This window comes from Mastigoproctus giganteus, chromosome 5 (genome assembly GCF_048544385.1).
Source record: "Mastigoproctus giganteus isolate SK-2022 chromosome 5, ASM4854438v1, whole genome shotgun sequence".
Classification (NCBI taxonomy): domain Eukaryota; kingdom Metazoa; phylum Arthropoda; class Arachnida; order Uropygi; family Thelyphonidae; genus Mastigoproctus; species Mastigoproctus giganteus.
The window spans coordinates 235,874,071-235,897,969 of NC_143579.1; the positions used below are offsets into that span (position 1 = coordinate 235,874,071).

Below are 23,899 nucleotides of genomic sequence, written 5' to 3' on the forward strand. Positions count from 1 at the left end.
ATTGTAGTGTTTTAAACTCTAGTAAATGAATAGTTTGAAGATCACAATCACATAGGTTAGTTTATTTTCGTATTTAGCTATGCATTTAAAAAGCCAGTAACATTATCTGGAAACATAAGGTGAAGTAAGAACAACTGGGGAATGGTGTAGTGTTATTATACTCATCACTTAGTCAGTATAGAATTTTTAAATTAAATTTAAACTAAAATAATACCGCAAGCCAGAACAGTAAAGCAAAAATCTCAAAGTAGCAGAATTGCTTTGGGCTGGAGAGTACTCTCAATAGCTGTTCTCTTGCAAATCAAAACTAGTTTAGTGTGCTACTTGATGGCTTTTTGTTTAGTTATAAGTAGTGTGGTGGTCTACAACAAAAGTGCATGTCTTTATGCACTTTTGTTGCAGAAAGTCTGAAGAGATTAAGTGCCAACTCGGCATTTTCATGAACTTATATGAGGCCCAGGAATAAATTAAAAAGAGAGACACATCAAGCACTCACTTTCCCAGCATAACACTAGAGACTACATTGATGCGTCGCACGACACAAAGAAATCCTCCACAACAGAATATACTGGTCCACAGAAAGTAATCATTGTCAGAGAAACAGAAAATATATTTTGTAAAATGGATAGAAGGAATAGGACCAGGATACGACTGACAGGAGCTAGAGTTGATGACATTGTAGATCAATTTTCATTTTTTAAGAGCACAAAACATGCCCTTAAAAGATGATATAGTTGTTTGTTTGTTATTTGGTTTTTAGGAGCATTAGCAACTAAGGCTATATTGCTCCGGGGATATGTGGTGGTCATTCCCTGACCTTTCCGCATCCTCCGTATTTGGTGGTCACGGGCTCGAACTCCAGTCTAATCAAGAAGCGTGTGCTACACACTGCTGCTCCTGGTTACGGAGGCACCATGATATAGTATGCATTGGTACTAATGATATTAAGAGCAGAAAATCTGATGATTTACTCAAAAGCCCTGTTGAGTTAGGAATGAAATTGAAAGTTTCTGCAAATCTGCCCAGACATGATAAGAGGGATTAGAGCCTTGTCAATCAATTTGTTCCTGGAAAGACTGTGCAAGATTCATGGGGTAGAATTTTTCTTAGCATGGTGTGTACTTATTAAGAGAAGAGATTGTTTTTAGAGAGACGGAATCAGAAATCAGGAAAAAATTCTTATCGGTGAAAACTTGTAGCAGCTTCATACTAGTTGTTGTTGTTTAGTTGTTAGGAGCATTAACAACTAAGACCATATTGCATGGTGATATGTGGTGGTCATTCCCTGACCTTTCCGCATCTGGTGGGCACAGGCTTGAACCCCGGTCTAATCAAGAAGTGTGTGCTACGCACTACTGCTCCTGCCCACCTGGCTACAGAAGCGCCCTCATACTAGTGTTTATGGCCACATTGTGAATAAGTGTGGGGGGGGTACAAATAAGTACAGTAATTATCTACTCTTATAATCTACTTTCATATTATGATTTTTGTGCATTTAGTTTTCATATATTATTCAACAAATGGAATGTATCAGAGGTCAGAGTGTAATATTGAAAATCACACCGTCCTCCATCGGCCTCCGGCTCACTGGGGTTTCCCCCCATTAGGTCTTATGGCCAGTCCGCCTCTGGATGGAATGCATTTAGACAGAAAGGGCATAAGAATATTTGCTGAAGCTATTGAGGCAGTGGCAAGTCAGTCAGAAAACCCTGGCTTGGGGGAAATACACAGATTAATAGTTTAAAAGCAGCCACAAACAGAGGTATAAGTGATTCTTGCACTGCTTCTATTGGAACGTGCAGCACACTGGAGAGACGAGTGTAGAGGGTTTCAGGGCTTGTCAGAGGTCCTCATGGAACAAGTAAATACATGGGCAGTTTTAGGGTTACTAAGAACAGAAACAGGGGCATGTATACATGCATATATACTAGTGCTAGGAATATGGTAAACAAATTTCATGAATCTGAATTACTAGTTAGTTCATTAAACACAAACACTAGAACTGCTGGAAACATGGCACCATTCAGACATAAGAGATGTGGAATTTTAATATGGTTGTTGTTGTTATGTTGTTATTTGGTTTTTAGGAGCATTAGCAACTAAGGCCATATTGCTCCGGGGATATGCGGTGGTCATTCCCTGACCTTTCTGCATCCTCTGTATTTGGTGGTCACGGGCTCGAACCCCGGTCTAATCAAGAAGCGTGTGCTACACACTGCTGCTCCTGCCCACCTGGCTACGGAGGCGCCTTTAATATGGTGAATACAATGTATATAGAAATGAAAGATAGGACAAGAGGGGGAGTGTATCATGTCAACTGTGTGCACTCAGAAGTGCACACAGTTGACATGATAGGTGTGGCCAGCACAGTACTGAGTCAGTTTGGTGTGATATAAGCACTGAGAAAACAAAAAATGACAATAGCAGTATGTTAGAGGCCAAATGACTGTAATAAATATAACAAACAGCTATACAGTCACTTGGCCTCTAAATGACTGTGATAAGTATAACAAACAGCTGCCGCCTCCGTAGCCAGGTGGGAAGGAGCAGCAGTGCGTAGCACACGCTTCTTGATTAAACCGGGGTTCGATCCCGTCACCACCAAATACGGAGGATGCGGAAAGGTCAGGGAATGACCGGAGTAATATGGCCTTAGTTGCTAATGCTCCTAAAACCAGCCAAACCTTAAAAAATAACAAACAGCCATACAGACAAAAAGAGTAGGCAGTAAATCAGAATGTCTTATAATGGGGGATTTTAACTTTCCAGATATTGACTGTAATTTGTGTGATAATCATGTGTAACATTAAAGTTACAAAGTTTTCTGGTTTTAAAGCTTTATCCAGTAAAACCAGAAAACATTAAAGTTTTCTGGTTTTACTGGATAACTATTTTCCACACCAGTATGTTATAAAAGCAACACGGAAAACCAATACTCTTGATCTCATTATCAGCACTAACTCTTCTCGTGTTTGGGTTTTTTTGTAAAAATCCAAACACAAGAGTTAATAGAACCTATAATACAGTTATTTCTGCTATAACATGCATTTTCGCAATGTGACTAAACTCCATTGTGACTGATATATTAGGGAACAATGCAATTTTCACACTAGCTCATGTGCGATTTCGTATGTGAGTAACACCAAGGTGAATGCAAAGCCCAGCACCAAGCTGAACGCAGCGACTTGCACAGCAATATATACAATTTTACGAAGCTTAAAAAAATGTCAAATGTGTGAGAGCTATATTTCCCATTTACTGCAGATGTATTGGTTGAAGACCAACTGTTGGCATTTGCTGTATTCACAAGATAACACATGATATTGTAGGCTGACTTGTGTTTTCAGGAGCTCACATTTTTCTGTTCGAACAGAAATTTCGTGAGGCATGATAGAGCAAAGGAGCACATTTCTGGAGGTCACTAGCATAAAACAATAAAAACAATTTGCAGTTCCCAGTTTATTGGGCTTTTCAGTTAGTGCAATCTAATTATAAACAGTTAGTAAACTAGACCTTACTGCATTTGCGATAATGTCGATAGCTGGAATTCTTTGGGTTTTTACGTTATTATGGCGAAATGTGTTTCCCCTTCCGTGAAATCTTCAATCATATAAAAAACATAAATAAATTTTCAGAACCTTCTCTTCATTCCTATTTTTTAAGTTTTCGTAAACTTGTCTCATTTGTGCATCTCGTGTTCGTCGATATTGATTGCTTATCTTTTTTACTGTTTTAAATTTTACAATAAAAAAAAAAAAAAAATGTAAGTGAGCAGAAATATCAAGCAAACTTCATATCTTGTCAAAGTAAAGTGCTATATTTACTGTAATATTTATTTATTTATTTATTAGAAATCCAAGATGTTTAAACCTGTGTTGGTAAGTTTATTGGATTTCTAACTTTTTTAGCATTTTACTTACCAGACTGAACATTTTTTTTTTTTTTTTTTTTTTTTTTTGAGTGCTCTGCCCCCTATCCATATTTTTCCCATAAGCCCTGTTCTTGGTGCATGAAATACCATAATGTGGAGATTTTTAGGATCACATGTATTGCTTTAGAGCAGAACTGACTGTACTTAGTACCATGCATGGGTTGAAGGTTGAGAATATGAAAGAAGATACTTGTTGACATTAGACTTGAATTTCTGTAGACTGTAATATTCAGAGAATAAGTATGAGGGAAGGATGTTCCAGAACACGGAAGTTGAATGAATAAATAAGGAAGAAGAAAAGTTGGTTCTGTGAGTTTGATATTGGACAGTAAAAGGATGTTGACTGGATACTGCATGCGTTCAGACTAGTTTTGAAGAGAGTACAGGAATTACAGAAGCCAATTCATAAGAAGAATGCCCACAGAAGTATCAATAGAAAAGACATTCAGCAGTAACAGTCTATGAGACAGAGAGTGGAGAGAGAAACTCTGTTAGAGATGAATCGTTAATTAACCTAATTGCCCTATTTTAAATGGAATCTAGAAGCCTGAGAGAGGTTTCAGGGGGCACAACCCCAGATGTGGGACAAATATTCAATGGTAGATAAGATCTGAGATTTGTACAAGGTGAACAGCTGTTTGGAAGAAAGTTAATGCCAAGAGCAAAAGAGAAAACCCAGTTTTTTATATATAGAGAAAGCAATATTTGTAATATGCTTATGGCAAGAGAGATTACAAGTGAAGGTAATCCCCAATAGAGATATATGATCTGGCTTAGAAATCAGAGTGTCATCAAAGATAAGCATAGAGGCAGAAGAATCATTTTTGAGAGATATAACACGGAAATGAGTTTTCGAAAGATTGAAATTAACTAAATTATCTTTCCCCTAGTGTAGAATTATCTCAATATTGAAATTTAAGGAATAGTTAGTGGATATTTGAGAAGTTGAAGATGTTTGTGCAGGGCAAGTTTTCTCAAAGTGGAAGGTGGAATTCAATGTGCTATCATCGGCAAAACTATGGATAGGATTTCCAGTCAACAGAAGAAGGTCATTAATATACAAGAGGAAAAGAGTGGGAGGAAAAAACTGAACCTTGGGAAACACCAGCATTGGTGGAGAAGTTAGAAGACAACCATCTACCATCACTCTCAGTGAGCGATCAGAGAGAAAACTGGATAACCAATTACAAAAAACAATTGGCAAACCAAAAGATAGAAGCTTATTTAGAAGACCTTTATGCCAAACACGATCGAAAGCCTTTGAGATGTCAAGAGCAACTGCTTGTGTTTCACCGAACTTTTCCATTGAATCTGTCCATAAATGGGTAACATAAGCCAGAATATCACCAGTGGATCGACATTGACAGAATCCATAGTGGCGATCACTGATCAGACGGAAGGTTTCTAGGTAGTTTAAGAGTTGGCGGTTAATTGATTTCTCCATTACTTTAGAAAGAGTAGAAGTAATTGCAATGGGACGATAACTGGATGGAAACGATTTGTCACCCTTTTTAGGAACTGGCTGGATATGAGCAAATTTCCAAGCAAAAGGAAAAAGACCTTTGGAATAAGAAAGTGAAAAAAGGCAGCAAAGAACAGGAGTAAGTTCAGCTGCACAAGTTTTGAGACCAACTGGAGAAATATCATCCTCAGATAGCAGCCGAACTAAATGAGTATTTTGCATCTACATTCACACATGAGGAGTTATTCAAGGAGAGGGCCAGATGTTTATCAAACTGTAACAGGGAGTTAAATGATTTTGTAATAACTGAGAGCAAAGTGGAGGAGAAATTGTTGAAGTTAAACATAAGAAAGGCCTGGGGTGGATGGGATCTATCCAGTTATACTAAAGGAGGCAGCAAGGAAGTAAGAAAACCCTTAGCCATAATTATGAGAGCATCCTTGGACTGAGGGGCAGTCCCCACGGACTGCAGATGTGCAAATGTATCTCCAATTCACAAAGGGGAATGAAAGGGTGACACAAGTAATTACAGACCTGTTAGTTTGACTTCTGTTCCATGGAAAATAATGGAGTTACTGGTTAAAGAAACATTGCAAGATCATTTAGACAAGACTGCAGCAATAATTCAGAAACAGCATGGCTTTGTCAAGGGGAAGTCTTGTCTGACCAATTTGATTGGATACTATGATGTGGTCACAAAGGAAATGGATGCAAAAAATAATTCTGAAATCATATACTTGGATTTCAGGAAAGCTTTTGATACTGTTGCACATGGAAGACTACTGCACAAATTGGAGCAGTATGGCATTAAGGGCAAGTTTTTACAATGGATAAAAGGGTGGTTGGATAGGAGAGGACAGAGAGTGATAATCAATGGACACTGCTCTTTGTGGAATAATGTTTTTTTTAGTGGAGTTCCCCATGGCTCAGTGTTGGGCCCACTGTTGTTTTGTAAATTTTTCAATGATAAAGGTATATCATGCTTAATGTTAAAGTTTGCAGATAATACAAAGGTTGGCAGGGTTGTTAATGGCAGTAATGACAGTATGCTGCTGCAACAGGATCTGGAAAAATGGGTAGATGGGCTGAGAAGTGGCAACTGAAGTTTAACATCGACAAATGCAAAGTACTGCATATGGGTAGCAGTAACCCAAGAGAAATATACCAACTATGTGGTGTTACATTCAGGGTAGTGGAAAATGAAAGAGACCTTGGGGTGTGCAGTCAGATATGAAGTTTTCTGAGCAGTGCAGACAGGCTTCCTTCTTGTCAACAATATGTCAACAGCCTTAGCAAAATTCTTGAAAAATCAAGGATTAGAAAAAGTACAAGGTTTGGAGGTGGAGTGTTGAATAAAAAAAATCCCTACAAGAATAATTTCACTGCCATGATCTGGACGAACATTGACTTCAGAAGATTTAAAACAGTAATCAGACCAAGAAAAAGAAGAAAAGAAATACTGCAGATCATCCTATTTTGCATTCTTGAAATGCCAAACAACATGAGGTTGAGAATGGCCATGAGAGAAAGGCTCCATTGGAGTAGAGACCATAATCAAGTTGTGATCTGAGGTGCTTATAGGACCACTCACCTCAACCGTGTACTTGGAACCATTGTGAGAAAAAGATCAAGCATTTTGGCTGTGTTGTAAGGATTGTCTGGTAAGTAAATTGGTGATCTGTGCGAAGTTATTAGTAACTGCAAAAGCCTCAGCATTTCGACCAGTTGGGTCCATGTGACTAGAAAATGGCAGCCACCTGAAGTTGTGAACATTAAAATCATCAAGGAAAATTACTTCACTGTTAGGAAATTTGGACAGGATAAAGTCAAGTTTCAAAGTGAGGAAGTCAAAGAGTTCCAAGTTCCAAGCTGGGAGAATGATACAGGTAACAGATGAATTTGACAGAATGTGGTAGAGAGATTTTATGACAGAAAAGATCAAAAAGATGTAATTCCAAATTACTAAGTCTCTTACAAGGAATATCAGAGCAAACATATGTACAAGTACCACCTCTGAAGCGAAAGGATTCATACAGTGAATAATTTGTACAACTGAGATGAGAAATGGTTGAATCAACCAATAACTGGTTGGGGTACAAGTAAACACATGGGTTGTGTTAGGGTAGCTAAGAAAAAGAACAGGTGCATGTATACTTGTGTGTACACCAATGCTAGGAGTTTAGTAAATAAATTTGATGAATTTGAGGTATTGCTCAAAACATCAAAGGCAGATATTGTGGGGATTTCAGAGACGTGGTGTCACACAGATATAAGAAATGCAGAACTGGAATTTGGGGAGTACAATGTCTACAGAAAGGATAGACAGGATAGGAAGGGAGGAGGGGTTATGCTATTAGTTAAAAAACACATAAAATCCAAGGAAGTGAAGCCAGTCGACATCGCTGGACAGTGCAGTGTCGAGTCAGTTTGGTGTGACATAAGCATTGGGAGATCAAAATTGAGAGTAGGAGTGTGCTATAGGCCTAATGACTCTGATGAGTATAATAAGAAACTGTTCGGAGAAATAGAGTGGGCCAGTAAATCAGAGAGTCTTATAATGGGGGATTTTAATTTCCCAGATATTGACTGGAATTTGGGGGCTGGTCACTCACACAGTAGCAAGGCTTTTGTGGATTTATTGGATGATTGTTTTCTACATCAGCATGTTCGGGAGGCAACTAGAGGGAGTAATACTCTTGATTTGATTATCAGTAGTGATTCTTCATGCATTAAGAATCTGCAGATAAATGAACCACTTGGTGGCAGTGATCACAGTGTGCTGAAGTGGGAGTTACTCAAAGAGGTAACTACCATTAGGGGTAAAGGGAAGGGGTATTGCTTTCGTAAAGGCGACTACAATGGACTGAGACAGTATTTAAATTCTATACAGTGGGATCAACTGATGATATTGCCAACAGCAAATTCAAAATGGGAAGCATTCAAAGAACTTATCGTGGAAGCTACTAGGCTTTACATACCAACTAAGAAATATTGTTCAAGGTTTAGGCCTAAATGGTTGTCAGATGAACTAATGAGGCATATGGCAGAGAAGAAAAATGCATGGGATACATACAAATTAACACGTGACACGGACGCCTATGATAGATACAAGTTGATCTGTAACCAAGTTACAAAGGAGGTTAGGCAGGCGAAGGCAGATTACGAGAGATCCTTGGCAAGGGATGCGAAGAAAAACAGCAAAGAGTTCTTTACTTATGTAAACTCTAGAAGGAAGGGGATGAATCAGATTGGTCCACTTGAGATCGATGGGTCAACTGTTGATGACCCTGCTCGGGTAGCTAACAAACTAAATGAATATTTTGCATCGACATTCACACATGAGGAGTTATTCAGCGAGGGGAATGTCAGAGGTGTATTCAATTCTAGCAGTAAGCTAGAGAATCTTGTAATAACTGAGAGCAAAGTGGAGGAGAAATTGTTGAAGATAAACACAAGAAAGGCACCTGGGGTGGATGGGATCTATCCAGTTATATTAAAGGAGGCAGCAAAGGAGGTAAGCAAACCCTTAGCCATAATTATGAGAGCTTCCTTGGACTCAGGAGAGGTACCCATTGACTGGAGATGTGCAAATGTGACCCCAATTCACAAAGGGGGATCAAAGGCTGACACAAGTAATTATAGACCTGTGAGTTTAACTTCTGTTCCCGGAAAATTAATGGAGGCACTGGTGAAAGAAGCACTGCAGGATCATCTAGACAAGACTTCAGTTATAGCTAGGACACAGCATGGTTTTGTTAAGGGGAAGTCTTGCCTGACCAATTTGATTGGATACTATGATGCAGTCACAAAAGAACTGGATGCAGGGAATAACTTTGATATTATATACTTGGATCTTAGAAAGGCTTTTGATACTGTTGCACATGGAAGACTGCTGCACAAATTGGAGCAGTGTGGCATTGGAGGCAAGTTGCTGCTATGGATAAAGGGGTGGTTGAGGGGGAGAAGACAGAGAGTGGTAATCAATGGACACTGCTCATCGTGGACTAATGTTATTAGTGGAGTCCCTCAGGGTTCAGTATTGGGGCCTTTATTGTTTTCTGTATTTATAAATGATATTGATGATGGTATATCAGGCTTAATGTCCAAGTTTGCAGACGATACGAAGGTTGGCAGGGTTGTCAAGGACACTACTGACACTATGCTGCTGCAACAGGATTTGGAAAGGTTGAGCAGATGGGCTTCGAGGTGGCAAATGAAGTTTAACATTGACAAATGTAAAGTACTACATATGGGAAACAGCAACCCCAGAGCAGCGTATCAACTCTGTGGTACTACACTGACAGTGGTAGAGAATGAAAGGGACCTGGGGGTGGTGGTGCAGGCAGATATGAAGTTCTCTGAGCAGTGCAGACGAGCTGCAAGAGTAGCTCATGGTGTATTGTCAATGATATATAGGAATTTTTCTAGCAGGGATAAGGAGGTGATTATTCCCTTGTATAAGGCAATGGTCAGGCCACACCTAGAGTACTGTATACAGGCCTGGAGGCCTCATTTCAGGAAGGATGTAGAGCTGCTGGAACGAGTACAGAGAAGGGCAACTAGATTGGTGAATGGGACAAAGGGGTTCTCTTACGAAGAAAGGCTTAAGTTTTGCAAATTACAGTGTCTGGAAACTAGGCACCAGCGGGGTGATCTGATAGAGGTGTACAAAGCCTTGAATGGTTTGAGCATGCTCAATGCTGATGGGATTCTTCCTCTAGCTCAGAAAAATCACCTGAGAGGGCATAAATTCAAATTGAGGAAAGACAGATGTAGGATAGATGTGCGGAAATTTGCCTTTAGCCAGCGGGTGGTTGGTGGGTGGAACAGACTTCCATCCCTTGTCGTGGAAGTTGATAGCCTAAATAAGTTTAAGGCTCAGCTGGACAGGTATTTCGAACGAACAGAGGGGTGAAGTGGATGTGGTTATTTTTATTTATTTATGTTACTTTTTTTTTTTTTTTTTTTTTTTTGGCTGATGCTGCATAAGCTTGCTTTCTTGCATCAAATGCCTCTACTAATGCTAATGCTAATGCTAACTGGGATTCTGTCGGAAAATTAAATTGAGTTTGGCAGAATCTAGTGGCCTGCCTGCGAACACAGTTTTAGAGCTATTCTCTCGAAATGTACCCCAAACACTTTCTAAAATCCACAATCATCCCATTAGAAAAGAAGAATGCAACAAATTGTACCAACTATAAGACAATCAGTTTAATTTCACACTCCTCAAAAATATTACTAAAAATTCTCTCAGAACGAATTAAAGCAAAAGCGAGGGATTGTGAATTCATAGAAGAAGATCAGTTCAGGTTCAGAGAAGGCTGTGGGACCAGAGAGGCAATAGGAATATTAAGAACACTAGCAGAAAGAAGCATGGAAATAGGAAAAGATCTGGCAATCTGTTTTGGTTATCGCGAAAAGGCTTTTGACAGAGGGAATTGGGTTAAGCTGATGGAAGTCCTAGGAAAGACAGGCCTAAACAAAAGAGATCTTAAGCTAATTTGGGAACATTACATGGAACAGACAGCTGTTGTTCGGATTGATGGAACAAGGATGTTCCATGTCCCTTTACTATTTAATTTATATAGAAGCATTGATGAAAGAGTACAAAGAAGAGCAAACGGGAGGTGTAAAAGTAGGAGGGCATATGATAAAGACAATAAGATTTGGAGATGACTAGGTATTGACTGCTAATAATGAGGAGAATTACAGAGCTCTGGATATCTTGAACAGCAAAGTAAAGGAGTACAATGTGAAGATTAATGGCAAGAAAACCAAGATAATGTTAATTTCAAAGTAGCCAGGAAGAAGAATCAATGTAACATTAGATGGAATAATATTGGAACAGGTGGACAGAGACAGATACTTGGGAAGCATAATGACAGAAAATGGGAAAAGCCTGAAGGAAATAAAAACAAGAATTGCAATGGGCAGAGAGGCATTTAGTAATAGAAAAGAAGTATAAAAAAGAAATTTCAAGAAGGAATTAAGAAAGCAAATGGTAAAAACATTAATATGGACTGTTGTACTATATGGCTCAGACACATGAAAACTGGGAAGACAGGAGATTAGACAGCTATAAGCATTCGAGATGTGGATGTGGAGAAGAATGGAAAGGGTGAAATGAGTGGACAGGGTGAGTAGTGAGGAAGTTTGAGGAAAGTAGGTGAAGAGAGAACGTTAGTAAAAGAACTAAGAAGACAAAAGAACTTTATAGGATATGTACTGAGAAGAGGAAGCACGTTGAGGAAAGTGATTGAGGAGATGTGTGCGAAGGGAGCTGTTGGGAGAAGGAGAACTGGAACGATGGATTGGATGGGAAGAGGAAATTATGCAGGAATTAAAAGGAAAGCACAACACAGAGAAGCATGGCATCAGTGGAGCCCTGAACCTGCCTGAGGACAAAGAACTAGAAGGAAGACTCTTGAAATGTAAGGAAGACTGGATCTCAACACGATATTCATCATAACCTCAAAAGACATCGATCATACTACATGATGGAAGAGATGGCGGGGGATTGCGAGAGCTTTGCTCTGGAGACTAAACTTGGTCAACATTAGGTCCAATTGACTTGATGTCACCCAAACATCAGTTCCATCAGCATTTTAGACTCCCAGGTAGCAAGCTCAGCTGAGAGAATGTCTGTGACAGCCTCAAGGACCATGAGGCTGTCTCAGATATTCATGCATTAAGAAAATCCAGATAAAAAAACAATTAGGTGGCAGTGATCGTAATATATTGATATGAAATCTGTTTAAAGATATAAGTACTATCAAGGGTAAAGGGAAGGCATTTTGCAGTGGTCTTACACAATTATTAAATTTGCTTTAGTGGGACCAACTGAGAATGTTACCAACTACAAATTCAAATGGGAAGAATTCAGAAAAGTAATTACGGACACAACTAAGCATAAAAAGCTTAAGTGTAATTCATCTGACAACTTAAACGGATGTCAGATGAAATGATAAAATGATAAGACTGGTGGAAGAGAATTAAAATGCATGGGATGATTATAAATCAGCAGGGTCCACATAAGCCTCGGTAAGTACAAAGTAGTCTACAATAAAGTCACTAAGGGGTTAGGCAATCTAAGGCAGATTACGAGAAATATTTGGCTAAGAATGCAAAGAAAACTAGCAAGGATTCTTTGCTAATATTAACACTAGAAATAAAGAAAGTAGCCACATTGCCCATTAGATACGACTGGCATAACTATTGATGATTCTGTTCAGGTTGCTGACAGACTAAATAAATACTGTGCATCTACATTCATCTGTGTAAAATTTGTTTTTTGTTTATAGCTTGGTACACATTTTTATTAGTCTTTTCTTGTGTTGAGGTTGAAACAGGGACAAATCTTCGACAGGGACAAATGTACAGGGACAAATCTTCGATAAAATTTCAAGATTTGTTCTTATTTACTACAGTGAGCCTAAAAGTAAGTGTTTGATTTTAGGTATGAATTTAAGACTTACTTTTTAACCATTATTCACAAATTTTTGGAATGTTGAGCATTTCGGGAGCTGTTATTTTTCAACATTCCAAAAATTACAGTACATTAAATGCAATCCTCTTAAATATAAGTGGAAGCAAACATGGTAACATTGACAAATGCAAGGTACTACATAAGGGTAGCAGTAATTCCAGATTAACTTACCAACTGTGTGGTATCACATTCAAGGTAGTGAAGAATGAAAAGGACTTGGTAATTATGCAGTTCAACATAAAGTTCTCTGAACAGTGCAGACAGGCTGCCAAGGCAGCTCATGGGGTTTTGTCAATATACAGGATTGCCAGTGATTTCTCAAATTGACAACAGGTACCAAAGTCTCTCATATTGCGAGTTTAGATAATCGCTTGGTTGTTGTACACTATACTTGCAGTGCATAGCCTCCGACTGATGATGTGACAACAAACACTGAATGGCCATCTGAAGGGTCGCAATGTACACTAATAATATTACTTTTTTAGAGAAGCATTATTTAATAGTAGTACATAAGGCAATGTGTTGTGGTAGTCTTATAATTTGAGAGATCAATTCCTTTTCATAAGATTTTTATATTTTTCTTTACCTGTGGTGTATAACAAGGATGCAGATCCTACCATAGCTATATTATCCATGCAGTACAAACAAATTAAGTAAATTACATATCAATCATAAAAGGAATGCCTTGCATTTTTATGCCTTATTTTTAATCAAAAAATGTGAAACCATCTTTAATACACTGATGAAACCTCACTATAAAAATCAGTAAAGTTGGCTTTAAGTACAAGAGTGATAACAACCTCAATTTTGTTTATGACTAAGGTAAATGAATTTCAAATCTCTTTATTAGATTAATAAAAAATATATTTTAAACAGTAATATGAAAGGTTTACATAAAATTAAATCTGACTTACTAGATGATGAATATCAGTTCGTTCACAATAGAAGAAAACTATTTTTTGTAGTAAAGATCCAAGAATGACAGGATTTTCACAATTGTTCACAGGTCCACAAGCTCGATACATTTTTTCAAAAGCTTGCCGCTGCACATTTTTCTGTAAATATAGTAAACAGACTTCAAGTTTCTTTATGACCATAAAAACCCGCTGCCTATTTTTCCCTTTTTATTTTAAAAGGAAAAATATGTCACATATATTTATATAAACTATTAATCTCTAAATCAGTATTAGAAGCAAGTTATTCAAAGCAAATTTACATAGCATCAGCCAAAAACACAACAACTTCTCTAATCACCTATCTAACTCCCCGTAATAATGTCTACTTTGATAGGTGGAACCGGACCAGGGTATGCCTGCCAGAGGCAAAAGTTGATGATGTTGTAGAGCAGATATCTTTTAAGGGCACTTTTAAGGTGATATTGTTGTACACGTTGGAACTAATGACATTAAGAGTAAGACATCTGCAGATTTACTCAACGAGTACAGGTCAATGTTGAAAAAAAATTGCGAGTTAGGGTTGAATGTGAAAGTGTCTGCAATTCTGCCCAGACACAATAGGAGGGGGTATATGATGAGAGCCCTGTCGATCAATTCGGCCCTGGAAAGATTGTGCAAGGCTCAAGGGGTAGAATTTTTTTCAGCCTGGTCTGTGCTTGTTGACAGGAGAGACTGCTTCTACAGGGATGGGGTACACATAAATAGAAAGGGTGCAAGAATATTTGCTGATGCTATCGAGGTAGTGTTAGGTAGGTCGGAAAACTGCTAGCTTGGGGAATATACAGACTAAACGGCTAACAGTGGCTGCAGGCAGAGGCAAAAGTGATTCTTACACTGCTTCTATTAGAATGAGCAACAGCTTGGAAAGCAAGGCAACAGAGATTTCGAGGACTGCTGGGAGTCATAATGGAACAAATAAATAGATGGGCTGTGTTAGAGTAACTAAGAGTAGAAACAGTTGCATGTATACTTGCATGTACACCAATGCTAGGAGTATAGTTAATAAATTTGATGAGCTTGAAGTGCTAGTCAAGACATCAAAGGCAGATATTGTTGGTATACCAGAGATGTGGTGTCACACACACACACACATACATAAGCAGTGCAGATTTGGAATTTGGGGAGTACATTGTGTACAGAAAGGATAGATATGACAGGAAGGGAGGAGGGGTTATGCTGTTAGTTAAGAAACACACAAAATCAAAGGAAGTGCATCCAATTGATGTTGGTGGACAATGCAATGTTGAGTCTGTTTGGTGTGACATAAGCACTGGGAAAGCAAAATTGAGAGTAGGAGTGCTATATGCCTAATGACTCTGATGGATATAATGAACAGCTGTACAGAAAAATAACATGTCAATTAATTAAATTGTCTTATAATTGGGGATTTTAATTTCCCAGATATTGACTGGAACTTGTGGGTTGGTCATTCGCACACTAGCAAGACTTTTGTGGATTTATTGGATGACTGTTTTCTACAGCAACATGTTCAAGAGGCAACCAGAGGGAGTAATACTCTTCATCTGATTATCAGCAGTGATTATTCATGCATTAAGAATTTACAGATAAAGGAACCACTGGGTGACAGTGATCACAATGTACTGATGTGGGAATTACTTAAAGATGTAACTACCATCAAGGCTAAAGGGAAGAGCTATTGCTTTCATAAAGCTGACTACAGAGGTCTCAGACAGTTTTTAAATTCTGTAAAGTGGGATCAACTGATGATTTTACCAATGTTGAATTCTAGATGGGAAGCCTTCAGGGACTTAATTTTGGAGGCTACTAGGTCTTTCATTCCAACTAAGAAATACTGTTCAAGATTTAGGCCTAAATGGATGTCAGGTGAACTAATGAGGCTCATGGCAGAAAACAAAAATGTATGGGATGCATATAAAGTATCAGGTGACACAGAAGTCTCTGGCAGATATAAACTAGTCTATAATCAAGTCACAAAGGAGATTAGGCAAGCTAAGGCAGATTACAAGAAATCCTTGGCAAAGGATGCAAAGAAAAACAGCAAAGAGTTCTTTACTTAAGTAAACTCTAGAAGGAAAGGGATGAATCAGATTGGACCACTTAACATAGATGGGTTGACTATTGATGATCATGCTCAGGTAGCTGATAAACTGAATGAGCATTTTGATTCTTCATTCACACATGAGGAGTTATTCAATGAGGGAAGTGCCAGAGGTTTACCAAATGCTAACAAGGAGCTAAGTGATTTTGTAATAACTGAGAGCAATGTGGAGGAGAAATTTTTGAAGTTAAACATAAAAAAGGCACCTGGGACAGATGGGATCTATCCAGTTATATTATAGGAGGCAGCAAAGGAAGTAAGCAAACCCGTAGCCATAATTATGAGAGCTTCCTTGGACTCAGGGGAGGTCCCTATGGACTGGAGGTGTGCAAATGGAGTCTAGGAAAATTTACCGCCAGCAATTTACCGCCGCGTCAATTTATCACATTTTACCATCTAGAAGCAATGAGATGTGTTTGGTCAAATCATAAAAAGTTATTTTTTATTTAAGTTTCTGCCTTAAGCTATAATTAGCATATTTTTGGAATTCTATGAACTGTGAGGGAATATTATGGAAATAAAAAAAAACATAGTATTATGCCTCGTAGTATTATTTCAAATATTTCGAGAATCTGTAGCCAAGCAGCAGCCCCTAAGCTTTCAAGTGTAGAAACAATGAAACGAACGATCTGAAATATAAGAAATCGAAATTTTGATGGCTCAATTCTTCCAACGCATCGTAGAGACATAGTTTTTACAGAAGAATATAAAACATCATGCAATGGAGAATTGTTTCTACAATTTTATTCTGGACCCGAGGATAATCGTACGTCAATTTTCAGTACAAAAAGAAATTTGCAGTTGTTAGCACGAAGTGAACACTGGTATGCCAATGGGACTTTCAAACCTGTTCCCTTACTTTTTATCAGCTGTATACGATACATGGATTCGAGGACAAAATATCGCTTCAATTAGTTTATGCATTATTGCCTAACAGGTCTGAGGAAACGTATGTATCTCTACTACAGCAGCTGAAAGTATTGGAACTGGCTATGTCCCCGCAATCAAGAACTATAGATTTGAGACGGCAATGATTGAATGCTTGCAGAAGAGTTTTTCCCGACGCTTCGCAACGGGGTTGTTTTTTCCACTTTTCACAATGTATTTTTTGTTCCATTCAGAATAATGGATTGAAACAACATTATGAAACTGATGCTAATTTTGCTTTAAATATGCGAATTTTGGCAGCAATTGCATTTGTGCCCACTCCAATTGTGACAGTCATTTTTGAAATGACTGTCACAATCAATGACTGTCACTGTCACCATTTGTGTGAAAATGGTGTTTTTCTTCCAGAATTGCAAGAAGTTGTTGATTATTTTGAAGATACATGGATTGGACACCCAACCAGACGACATCTTCGTCGACCACCAAAGTATTCCCATGAAATGTGGAACGTATGCCAGCTTGTTCTTGAAGGATTACCAAGAACGAATAATTCTGTTGAAGGGTGGCATAGAGGATTTGAGGAACAAGTCGCTGCTTATCATCCCAACATTTGGAAATTTATCAATTGCATTAAAAAGGAACAAAGTATTAACGAAATGCGCATTGAACAATATTTAAGTGGAAGTGATCCGAGCAACAAAAAAAAGTATCGCGATTATGATGAACGAATTATAAGGCTTGTTAGTGCACACAACGAACGGAGTGATATTGTTGATTATCTAAGAGGTATAGCGCATAATATTTCTTATTAATAATTTACATACTGTGTTGTAAATATTACAGTTTCTTAGTAATTAATTATCCCAACGTGACTGATTCTGAAGATTGCATAAACATTCATTTTGAATTTTTGCAGTGTACTACGACATACATAATATTATAATTAGTTTAGTTTAAAATTAACCAATTGTTATATTGTTCAAATAATGCATTTTTTACTATTTTTGTGATACATGTAACTATTAAAATACATAATCTACCTATTAAATTACATATTTCCATACGCGTGTTTTTTTTTTATTTCCATACTATTCCCTCACAGTTCACAGAATTCCAAAAATATGCTAATCATAGCTTAAGGCAGAAACTTAAATAAAAAATAACTTTTTATGATTTGACCAAACACATCTCATTGCTTCTAGATGGTAAAATGCAATAAACTGACGCGGCGGTAAATTACTGGCGGTAAATTGTTTATGCGACAAACTGACGCGGCGGTAAATTGCTGGCAGTAAATTTTCCGGACCCCATGCAAATGTATCACCAATTCACAAAGAGTTCAAAAGGTGACACGAGTAACTATAGACCTGTTAGTTTACCTTGTGTTCTGGGGAAAATAATAAAATCACTGGTTAAAGAAGCATTGCGGGATCATCTAGACAAGACTGCAGTAATAGTTAAGACACACGCATGGGTCTGTTAAAGGGAGGTCTTGTCTGATCAATTTGATTGGATACTATGATATGGTCACAAAGGAACTGAATGCCAAAAATAATTTTGATATCATATACTTGGATTTCAGAAAAGCTTTTGACACTGTTGCACATGGACGACTGCTGTACAAATTGGAGAGATATGGCATTAAGGGTAATTTGCTACAATGGATAAAGGGATGGTTGAGTGGGAGAGGTCAGAGAGTGGTAATCAATGGACATTGCTCTTCGCGGAAAAATGTTATTAGTGGAGTTCCCCAGGGTTCGGCGTTGGGCCCATTGTTCTCTTTTATATTTATCAATGATATTGATGAAGGTATATCAGGTTTAATGTCCAAGTTTGCAAATGATACAATGGTTTTTAGGGTTGTTAATGACAGTAAAGACAGTATGCTACTCCAACTGGATCTAGATAAGTTGGTCAAATGGACTGAGAAGTGGCAACTGAGGTTTAACATTGACAAATGCAAAGTACTGCATATGGGTAGCAATAACCGTGGTGGGACTGATAGTAAACCTGGGTTAACCTCCATGTGCAAGTCCTGAAATATGGAGCCTAGCATATTTTGCTTATTGGAGGCTTTAATAAGTGGTGGAGCCCATGTTTAGTCTTCAGAGCAGAGCTCCAGCAACACCTCCCATCTCATGCATCATTCAGTATGACTGATATCTTTTGAGGTCATGATGGACATTATGGCGAAATCCAATCTTTCTTACATTGAGGGTACAGCTCTAAAACGGTCTTTACAAGTTGTATATGTCAATGGTGTATATGTGTAGAGCACTGCTGAGACCATGCTACGTTAAGGAGCTCATATCTTGCTATACATGAGCCATATCTAAAAATTTCATGAATTCATACATCCACCCACCACCATTTTTATATTAATGCATCATGAATAGTGCAACAAACAGAACAAACCTAACAGTCAAAACAAATTAAATCTCCCAAAAACTTCCTAATTAATTTCAGTTACATACAGGGTGTTTCAGTTAAATGTTTCAGAACTTCTAAGAGGGGTAGGGTACATCCTGACAACTCGAAATCATATAGCAATGTGGGGTCGGAAATGCTTTCCTGAAGCGGTGTTGTACACAGAAGCACCATAAAAAGAAAAGAGACCGTAAGTGAGAAATCGTTTTAATAATACATGAAAAGAAGCAAAAGGTACATGGATTAAAGTAAGTGTTCGAAGTTTCTTCCACGGGCTACAATGCACGCCTCACATCTCCGACGCATGGACATCCGAACATTCTGGAATACTCCAGGCAGCGTGTCCAGACACAGCAACCGGAGGATTATGCACCTCGTATTGCTTTCGCACAGTGGTACCTTGGAAAATGTGCTACAAATCCCCTTTTTCCTGCTGAAGTGTTGTTTTCCGATGAGGCATCCTTCACAAGGGAAGGAATTTTCAACACGCATAACGACCATATCTGGGCGGTCGAGAACCCGCATGCAATACGACGTCGTGCAGCACAGATTCGATTTTCGGTCAATGTATGGGCCGGTATTATGGGAGATCACCTCATCGGACCTTACCTGTTACCGTGTCGTCTAACCAGACCTATCTACTTGATCTTTCTGCAGCAAGTATTGCCACAACTTTTGAGAGATGAACAGATTTCTGCATCGACGCAACAGACAATGTGGTTCCAACACGATGGAGCCCCTCCCCATTATAGCGGAGATGTTCGTAACTACCTGGATGTCACATTTGGTCAACAGTGAATCGGACGTGGTGGTCCCGTGCATTGGCCTGCTCGGTCACCCGACCTATCATGTCTTGATTTTTATTTCTGGGGTCATATGAAATCGCTAGTTTATGACACCCCTGTTGACAATGCTGAGGAGCTGGTTGCAAGAATCGCAGTAGCTGCCGAAGAATTTCGAAATTCGCCTGGAGTATTCCAGAATGTTCGGATGTCCATGCGTCGGAGATGTGAGGCGTGCATTGTAGCCCGTGGAAGAAACTTCGAACACTTACTTTAATCCATGTACCTTTTGCTTCTTTTCATGTATTATTAAAACGATTTCTCACTTACAGTCTCTTTTCTTTATGGTGCTTCTGTGTACAATGCCGCTTCAGGAAAGCATTTCCGACCCCACATTGCTATATGATTTCGAGTTGTCAGGATGTACCCTACCCCTCTTAGAAGTTCTGAAACGTTTAACTGAAACACCCTGTATAGTCTCATATGATAGTCTTCTCATCATAATGGAACCAATATTGATGCAATTTTTTTCAGTGACACCTCTTGACCTCACACCAACCCCTGCCTTTCATCATTAACAAATATTTACATGCACATTATAATTATAAACTAAATTTTTAAAAAAATTTATTATCTAGAAAATATATGAAAAACATTAATTAAGGAAAAAAACAAACAGTATAACATGACATAAATGAAAATAGGTAAACTAACTGTAAAACAATTCTGCATTATGTTATATCCCAACTTAAATTTCAGTATCAAAAATCTGAGTGCATAACAATCAACAGTGAAGAATTCAAATGTAAATTTACTCAAGAGTATTTTTCGAAGGAAAGGGAAAGAGGAGGTAGAAAAGAGCTTTTCAAATGAATATGTTGAGAGCAAGAGAAATCAGTATCAAAATATTTCTTATGATTTATAAATTGGATTTAACCTAAATACAAGACTTGGGCTTTCATAATTATTTTCCCAATTAACAGAACTTAGCATGATGGATAAAGCCAACAAAAATCAAAAATGTATAATTAATTCACCTGATAGTATCGAACAAGACAGCCCTTAATAAAAGCTTGAATTCTTGTTGCTGCTTGGATTTGTCTTCTCTTTTCCTAAAAATAACAAAATATTATTTTAATTATTTCATATGATATATTATTTATTAACATAATACTGTATATATTAAAAATTTTACAAAATTTTTTAATAAATACAAATAATATTTTAGAACTTCTCATTATGAAAAATGGATTTTTAAGACAAAAAAATCACTACATTCACTTCTTATAGTTCAGAACTTGTAACACACCTCAGTCTGAAATAATATAAAATAAGAGGTCATTTTTGACTTTATCATTAATTTTAGAATATAAAATTTTAAACATATTTTATTTAATCTTTTAAATTTATATATTAAAAGCTGTGTCCAAGCCTGCCATCTATGCATATTCGTTCAAAGTTATTTCTAATTTAACAATAGAGAAAAACAGACAAGCTAGAAAGATTATTCTTTTGCATGTCATTCTAAAATCAACCCAGATTTTCCTAATTCTTTCAAATTTTCCAACAAATAAATGAACAGGATGGTATCCGCAAGAGAAAGTTATCATATGTGAAAAGGGTCTTAAAAAAAATCAAGTATAAAATAGTGGTCATAGTTATTAAAAAAAAAAAAACCAAAAAAAAAAGGCAATCATACTAAAAAAATTATAGCAGCTGTTGTTGTTATTTGGTTTTTAGGAGCATTAGCAACTAAGGCCATATTGCTCCGGGGATATGCGGTGGTAATCCTGACCTTTCCGCATCCTCCGTATTTGGTGGTAATGGGCTCGAACCCCGGTCTGATCAAGAAGCGTGTGCTATGCACTGCTGCTCCTGCCCACATGGCTACGGAGGTGCCACTAATAAAAAAAAAAAAAAAAATTATAGCAGCCTGAAGCAACTGAAATCATGTTTACTGAAATCATCTGAGATTTTGAGGAGCACATCTCATTTTTCATGCCAATCAAACTGTCAAACTCCACACTTAGAAAAATTATAAGCTGCTGTTTGGTACTTAAAAAAAAATGGTGACATCACTAGAGATTTAATAAAGCTTCGAAGAATGTATGTAACTGAAGAAAAAGTGTACATTTTTTAAACATTTTTTCAATTGTAATTTTACAATTTTAATTTTAAATTACAATTACAAAGCTGGTCCTTCCCAGAGACTAGAAAAACATATACTAAACATTTTGTAATGATCCAACTTTTTGCTTCTTGAGTAATGCATAAACATCAAAAGCACTAATTTATAAAGATTTCATTATGGGGGGGGGGGAGGAACTGGAAGCAGAGTAACAGCATGGACTCAAAGGACCTTAAACTTTCCCAGAGATTAACAGGTCCACTAACAATGTGGTGATGGCCTGAAGTTTCCTTATTTTCAGACATAAAAAAAAGACAAATATACCAATCAGGGTGTTTCAAAATTAAGTGAAGAAAACTCTGGGATGCAGTACAGATGAAAAAAAAAAAAAAAAAAAAAAGTCACAAAACGTTCCCAATTCTGTTAGTTAGAGAACATAGTTAGAGAACTATGGCTGTTTTAATTTTAAAAAATTGGCTTGGAATTTTGAATGAAAAAATATAAATAAAATAAATAAAACAAATAAGCATGAAGATGCATATACCTGGCATATGAATAAATAAAAAAAAAAAGACAAATGTCTTTTTTTTTGACATTGATACAAAGGAGATTAGGCAGGCAAAGGCAGATTATGAGAAATCTTTGGCAAAGGATGCAAAGAAAAACAGCAAAGATTTCTTTACCTATGTAAACTCTAGAAGGAAAGGGATGAATCAGATTGGTCCCCTGAATATTGATGGTTCAACTGTTGATGATCCTGCCCAGGTATCTAACAAAATAAATGAGTATTTTGCATCTACATTCACACATGAGGAGGTGAATGTGTGAATTCACCTCCTACATTCACACAATCCAGAGGTGAATTGAACTCTGGCAGTGAGCTAGATGATTTTGTAATAACTGAGAGGAAAGTGGAGTAGAAATTGTTGAAGATAAACATAAAAAAGGCACCCGGGGTGGATGGGATCTATCCAGTTATATTAAAGGAGGCAGCAAAGGAAGTAAGAAAACCCTTAGCCATAATTATGAGAGCTTCTTTGGACTCAGGGGAGGTACCCATGGACTGGAGATGTGCAAATGTGACCCCAATTCACAAAGGAGGATCAAAGGGCAACACAAGTAATTATAGACCTGTTAGTTTAACTTCTGTTCCAGGAAAATTAATGGAGGCACGGGTAAAAGAAGCACGGCAAGATCATCTAGACAAGACTTCAGTTATAGCTCGGACACAGCATGGTTTTGTTAAGGGAAAGTCTTGCCTGACCAATTTGATTGGATACTATGATGTGGTCACAAAGGAACTGGATGCAGCAAATAACTTTGATATCATATATTTGGATCTTAGAAAGGCTTTTGTGGACTAATGTTATTAGTGGAGTTCCTCAGGGTTCAGTGTTGGGTCTACTGTTGTTTTCTGTATTTATAAATGATATTGATGGTGGTATATCAAGCTTAGTGTCCAAGTTTGCAGACAATACGAAGGTTGGAAGGGTTGTTAAGGACACTAATGACAGTATGCTGCTGCAACAGGATCTAGAAAAGTTGAGCAGATGGGCTGAGAGGTGGCAAATGAAGTTTAACATTGACAAATGTAAAGTACTACATATGGGAAGCAGTAACCCCAGAGTAACTTATCAACTCTGTTGTACTACACTGACAGTGGTAGAAAACGAAAAGGACCTGGGGGGTAATTGTGCAGGCAGATATGAAGTTTTCTGAGCAATGCAGACAGTCTACAAGAGTAGCTTATAGTGTATTT

General features: G+C 37.7%; 1 protein-coding gene across 2 annotated transcripts in view; it reads right to left on the reverse strand.

Moving 5' to 3' along the window:
- LOC150086301 (ubiquitin-protein ligase E3C) overlaps positions 1 to 23,899 on the reverse strand; it is a 298,426-nt gene that overhangs the window by 213,539 nt on the left and 60,988 nt on the right. For both annotated transcript variants that reach the window (XM_090374458.1, XM_090374459.1), the window contains exons 4-5: positions 21,050 to 21,124; positions 13,794 to 13,934 (exon numbers count right to left, since the gene is read on the reverse strand). In XM_090374458.1, the coding sequence (XP_090230584.1) occupies positions 13,794 to 13,934; positions 21,050 to 21,124 (216 nt within the window). The remainder of the gene's footprint in view (positions 1 to 13,793; positions 13,935 to 21,049; positions 21,125 to 23,899) is intronic.